Below are 6000 nucleotides of genomic sequence, written 5' to 3'. Positions count from 1 at the left end.
GCATGCATGAGCATCCGTTCTGTTTTCTATTAAAACATAATTTGCACTTTTTTTAAAGAATATTATCAGTACTAAGCATAGCAAATGAAACTATTGTTGGAAAAATTTACTGAAAGTTTAATGAAATAAAATATATTCAATCTATTTTTAAAAAAATTCCAGGAATTTTATGAATTCATTAAATAGCTCATTTAAATGCTTTTGATGTTTTTTCCTTCTGCACTTATTCTCGAAGCGTTTCTCGTTTAAATGAAAATTTAAAAATGTATGACAAAAATAGATGAAATTTTAAAAGAAACAGAAATAAATTCTTTCCGACAAATTTAAATGTTTGCAATTAAGTATTGCATCCAGGTTTTTGGAGCATCGCTTTTCATTTTTTAAAACATTTTTCTTTTCTTCTTTCTTTATGTATTATTGATTGCTTCTTGTTTCGAAAACTTATAATTTTGAGAATATAATTTTAGCCAAGCTTTAATTTTTTTTTCATACTAAATATCATACAAACAGAACATTAATAAATAATAACATTTTACAAGTTATACCGTAATGCACAAACTATCTTATCAGTAAAATATGAGAGAACTTTTTAAATAAATACAAAATTATTTCAATCTTAGTCCCAATAGAAAGCAAAAAATCTACTCATTTTAAAGCGGTCAAAATGAAATGAAAAATGTATTGTATCGTAATTCATTTAAATATTTTTTCTATGAGAAATTCTTTTGTTAGATATGATTTGAAGAATAAGCGTTTAAAAGTACCCAAGCGTTTGAAGTTAAAATAATGTTTCAAATTAAATTGCAATAAGCAAGACAAACGGCATTCAATTTACAAGGAATTGAAAAAAAAAAATAAAAAATTAAAATGTTAAAAAACACTGCCATTTGCATTAAAAAAAGAAAAAAAACAGACGATAATATTTATCAAAAGAAACGCGATTTCTGAAAGTAATTTTAAAGCAATGGCAATGGGTCATATGACTCACTATCTACGAATCACAAAGCCACCGCAAAATGAATTTTGATTGCTTAACAAATGTCAAAATCAAATATAAACTGAAAAATATACTTTTAATAATTCTTAAAATAAAACTCTGACTCTTAATATCCTGCCAATAACATATCACAATACATTTTATTTTTAAATGCAATTATTAAAATGAATTTCCCTATCCTGCCTTTTAACGCAAAATTTCTTTCAAGCAAAATTAACGTCACTGACGCAATCCAAGTTTACTTATTCAGTCAAACTTCAAACCACGACATGTACCCTTACAAATGAGAAACAAAAACTCCTCAAAAGAGCATTATCGAGAAGAAAAAGTTCTTTTAGCGATGATCCTCAATTGAAAATCACACCCAAGGTCGCTGCTCGTCACAGCTTTTTGGCGATTGGCTCCTCCCGTTAGAATTGGGAATCCAGGGCAGTTGGTTTCTCCGGCGATAGTTGCTCTTTCGAGCGACTCACTTACTCTCATTCAATCGGCTAGTGATGCTGGAAGCTGCCTCGATACAATTCTACGGCGGGGATAATACGAATACTTTGGCTCAATTGCAGCAGCACATTGCGAACAATAGCCGGTAAGTCAGTTTCTCTGCTGCGAAGCTCTTGCGCTTCTTCTCATTTGCGTTTACTTTCTTCACTGAAACATCTTTAATATTGTTTATCGTGGAAATCCGACGAAGAAAATATTTTCATTTAAAAAATATTTTCTTCGCTCTTGCGCTTCTTCTGATTTGCGTTAATTGTTTTCACTAACAACTCTAATATTGTGAAATTTGTTTATCGAGGAAATCTGACGAACTAAATGTTTGCATTTTTGAATGTTTAATGCTTTGCTTTATATATATATTTTTTTTTTTGCTGTTTATTTCAACAAGAAGAAATATTTTGAAATTTACGACAAACCATAGGTTAATTTAAGAATAAAATAAAAATGATTTAACATAGAGTTTTCAATATTAACAAAAAAAAAAAAACATTAATAAACAATGCTTGGTAAGGCAGTTTCTCTACTGAGAAGCTCCTTCGCTTCCTTTGATTTGTGTTTACTTTCTTCTCCTAAACGCCTTAACATTGTAAAATTTGTTTGCGTTAGAAATCTCACGAAGAAAATCTTTGCATTTTCAAAAATAAGAAACTATGATTTTATGACTTTTCCTTTAGTTTTCCGCTTAGCTCTCCCGCTTCTTCTAATTTGCATTTACTCTCCTCACTAAAATATATTTTATACTGTAAAACTTGTTTATCGTATAAAACCGACGAAGAAAATTTTGCATTTCTGAAAGTATAAGCTTTGATTTTAAACTTTTCCTTCGCTGCATGGCTCTTGCGTTTCCTCTGATTTGGGTTTACTCTCTTCACCAAAATTTTTTTGATATTGTAAAACTTGTTAATGGTAGAAATCCAAGAGAAACACGTTTTTTATTTCTATACGAATCTTCTTCTTCCTATATTATTATATTGAGACTATAAAACTTTGCTTTTAGACTTTTGTTTCTCTGTTCATTTCAAAGAAGGGACATTTTGAATTATACGAATAACCCTAAGTTAATTTAAGAATAAAGTAAAAATGCTTAAACATTAAATCTGCCGAGGGAGGGTGAAATGCAGTTACGGCATTTTTTTCCCCCATTTTTCTTTTTTTTTAATTAGTTTTTTATTTTATTTTATTTAATTTATTTATTTATTTATTTATTTTTTCAATTTTTTTCATCTATCGTACCTCAGCTTTGTTACAAAAACTTGCTTATTTAGTTTCCGCTGAGAGTAAAGCCCGAAAAAAATTGCCAAATTCTAACATTTCCGTATTGTTGGTAAGGAATCCAAAACGCGTATCTTCAAATGTCTCAAAACCTCATTTCTGCAGATACAACGCTTTACCTTCCCACGCAGAATTTTTCTCTACTTAGAAAAAAAAATATGATTATTCCTATATTGAAAAATTAAAGCATCTTTAATATTGCAAAACTTGTTTATCACAGAAATAACACCGAGGAAATATTTGCATTTTTGAATTGTGCTATAAAACTTTGCTTTTTAGATTTTTCTTTCGCTGTTCATTTCAACCAGGAGATTTATTTTCAAATGTGCAACTAACCCTGAGTTAATTCAAAAATAAAATTTTAAAAAATTCCGCATTTGAAAATAAAAGCAATAAATAATATTTGTGAAAAGCAACGTTGGGGGTTGTGGTAATGGAGTTGATTGCGTTTCTAGTGACATTCGTTAACACCTTTTTTAGGGTCATGGGGAATCACTTCGACAGTACGTAGAAAGCGAAGGTATAAAATGTTGTTCTTCAAGTCTCTGGTTTAGGAAAATGAAATCATTTACTTTTCTTGTAAAACACTTTTAAAATATCTAAGAAATGGGTAGCATATTCTAGAGCCTTTCAAAAGTACGATGAATATAAACTTAGCTTTTAAATAATGAATATTAATAGTAAGTAATTTGATTAAGGTCTTGGTTCCAATTCATGATCTTATGCAATTATGCCATGAATTAAACTATAATTAAAAATTACTAGTAATCTAGTCAATAGGAAAGATAAATTACTGGTGAAATTTTGATTACAACCTATCGATATGCCGGTTTCAATCTGTCACTAGGACTCGTTTGAGAAAATTGTACCAAACAAAATCCTAAATACAAATTTCTTAATTAAATTTAAAGCTTAATTTACGAAAGTTTACAGTACGTTCCACAGTTTGTGCAACCAGTTCAAATTACGGTTTAAAATGATGGCTTGAAGTTTGACGGCATTTTTTTTTTTTTATGTACACGGAACCAATATTATTTCATAGTAAGACAATAATAATAACAATAAATAAAAATAAATAAATAATAATAATAATAGTGATATTATTCATGCGTTTTTTCTTTGAAAACAAATATGCTTTGCTAAAACCTATAAGATACCAACTAGCATCTTGTGCTTAAAATGAGTGATCCAAAAATATTTTGTAATTAATTGTCATGTGATGTTTCATAAAACTATCATATCCATAAAAATGTCTATACTTTTTAGACTGTTATGAATAATATCAATAAGGAATAATGATAAAGGTAATAAACTTTTTTAAATAATATTCCTCATTAATACGATACTTGTCAAGTTCCAGAATCAATGAATCATTTAAAAATAATTCATATAAGTTCGGGTTGTGTCATTGAGTGCGAATATATTTGAGCTATTACAATGTGAAACTACTTAAAGTCCTTGATTTTTGACGCGTACTTGGAAAAAAAAATCTGAATTTTTCCATACTTATTGATCAATGGCTTTTTAATTAATTGCCTCATTGGAACTTTCTTTATAGTGAATATATTCAGGATTTTATCGGGAATCACCTCATAAGTGATCGTATAAAGGTTTGAATAAGAAATTGCAATACATGTCTGCATTTTTTAAAATTTAAAAAAAATACATCATAGCTAATATAAAAATCTTCATTGATTTAATGTTCGTAAAATGTCTTTACTTTTAAAAAATGCCAAAATTTTGTAGTGATACTCTTTTAATCTTGTGTTAGATAGTAATGAAGCTTAGTTTGTCTTTGTGAGGTTTATTCAATGGCCCCAACAGGTTGGAAACTTAGAGGATCTGTTGGTATTTTTTTCCAAACTAAACTTGTACCAACATGAAAAGGATAATTTTTTCTGAATGTCGTTAAGTTAATGTGGAAATGGGAAACTTGTGCTTTACTCCTAGTGTTTTCCTCCTCAGTCACATTAAAATAATGGTTAAAAGCCTGCATGATTTTGAAAGTTTTAATATGAAAAACAAGTTTTAAAAATATAATCTTTTTATAGATAGGGTTGACAGACCAGTGCACGCACTTGCGCAGTTTCTTTTTCAAAAATTCAGATCACCATTACAAGCTGCAACTTTTAGCATACGACAGTAAAAACACTTTTGATGATACATGTAATTATTTTTAAAAAAATTTAAGAACTTTTATGGTTATACAGCAGGTTTTTTGACGGAGTTGAAATGAAGAAAAAAAATATGCCCCAACCCAGTGAATGAACACCCCATCCAGCGAACAGACACAGAATTTTTTCAATTGTTTTCGTTAAATTTATAAAAGGAAGTTACTTCACCCAAACCTGATTTTGTGAAGTCTTTTTTTTTTTTTTTTTTGTGCGGTTTACAAGAACTTCACACAAATTGGGACTCAGTTGACTAAGTTATCTTTAAAATGAGTGCTTAATAGTGTATTTTTGAGCTACTTTTTTATGTGATTTTTTTATACGCTCTCTATCTACCGCACAAAAAACAAGTTTGGGTGTACTTTCAATTCATCTGAGAAAATAGTTATAAAATCTTTTTTTTTTTTTTTCTAAACATTTATAAACTGTTTATTCACTGGGGGGGGGGAGGAGTTCTACTCTATCTTTAAATTTTTGGAGGTTTATTTATTTTAAACTGTAAATTGCATAATATCCAACTCGTGCTTCCTCTAAAAACAATGCGATATTTAATCTATATAGATCTGTAATTTTAATTAAGAAATAGGTCCAAAAATATCTTCAGAATTACTGGGTTAATAAACACTTTATTCTAAAAAAAATTCAAAAATAAAATTATCATATAAATGCAGCATTTTAAATTTAATTCACAATTCAAAAAAAATTTTATTGAGTTATTTTGAAGTATGAAGTGAAAAGGGGGGCGCTTGAAACTAGTGCGAGCACTGAGACCTCAGGTCTATTGTACTATTTGAGTTATTTTAATTTCATTTAAATTAAATTTGACTAATAGCAGTGATGCCTTTTACATGCTGCTTTTTATAAACACGTTTGATTAATTAGTATGCTGCTTAATTGAAAAAATAATTAAAAAAACATTGAATTCCAATATGTTAGACAGAGATTAATTTGTACGAGAGCTCATGGGAGCTCAAAAATGTACTTTTTTTTAATTTTATGAAATTTTTTTTCATGCAAGATTGAATTCAAGCTAAATGCGCATGAAAATTGGTTCCGAAGACT

At 28.7% G+C, this 6000-nt stretch overlaps 1 protein-coding gene across 2 annotated transcripts in view; it reads left to right on the top strand.

The window, feature by feature from the left end:
* The first annotated feature begins 1348 nt into the window (after window positions 1-1348).
* LOC129219458 (ETS homologous factor-like) overlaps window positions 1349-6000 on the top strand; it is a 140866-nt gene continuing 136214 nt past the window's right edge. For both annotated transcript variants that reach the window (XM_054853855.1, XM_054853854.1), the window contains exon 1: window positions 1349-1583. In XM_054853855.1, the coding sequence (XP_054709830.1) occupies window positions 1495-1583 (89 nt within the window). In that variant the 5' untranslated portion in view covers window positions 1349-1494. The remainder of the gene's footprint in view (window positions 1584-6000) is intronic.

Source organism: Uloborus diversus, chromosome 3 (genome assembly GCF_026930045.1).
Source record: "Uloborus diversus isolate 005 chromosome 3, Udiv.v.3.1, whole genome shotgun sequence".
Lineage (NCBI taxonomy): Eukaryota > Metazoa > Arthropoda > Arachnida > Araneae > Uloboridae > Uloborus > Uloborus diversus.
This window is presented reverse-complemented; position numbering and strand designations above follow the sequence as displayed.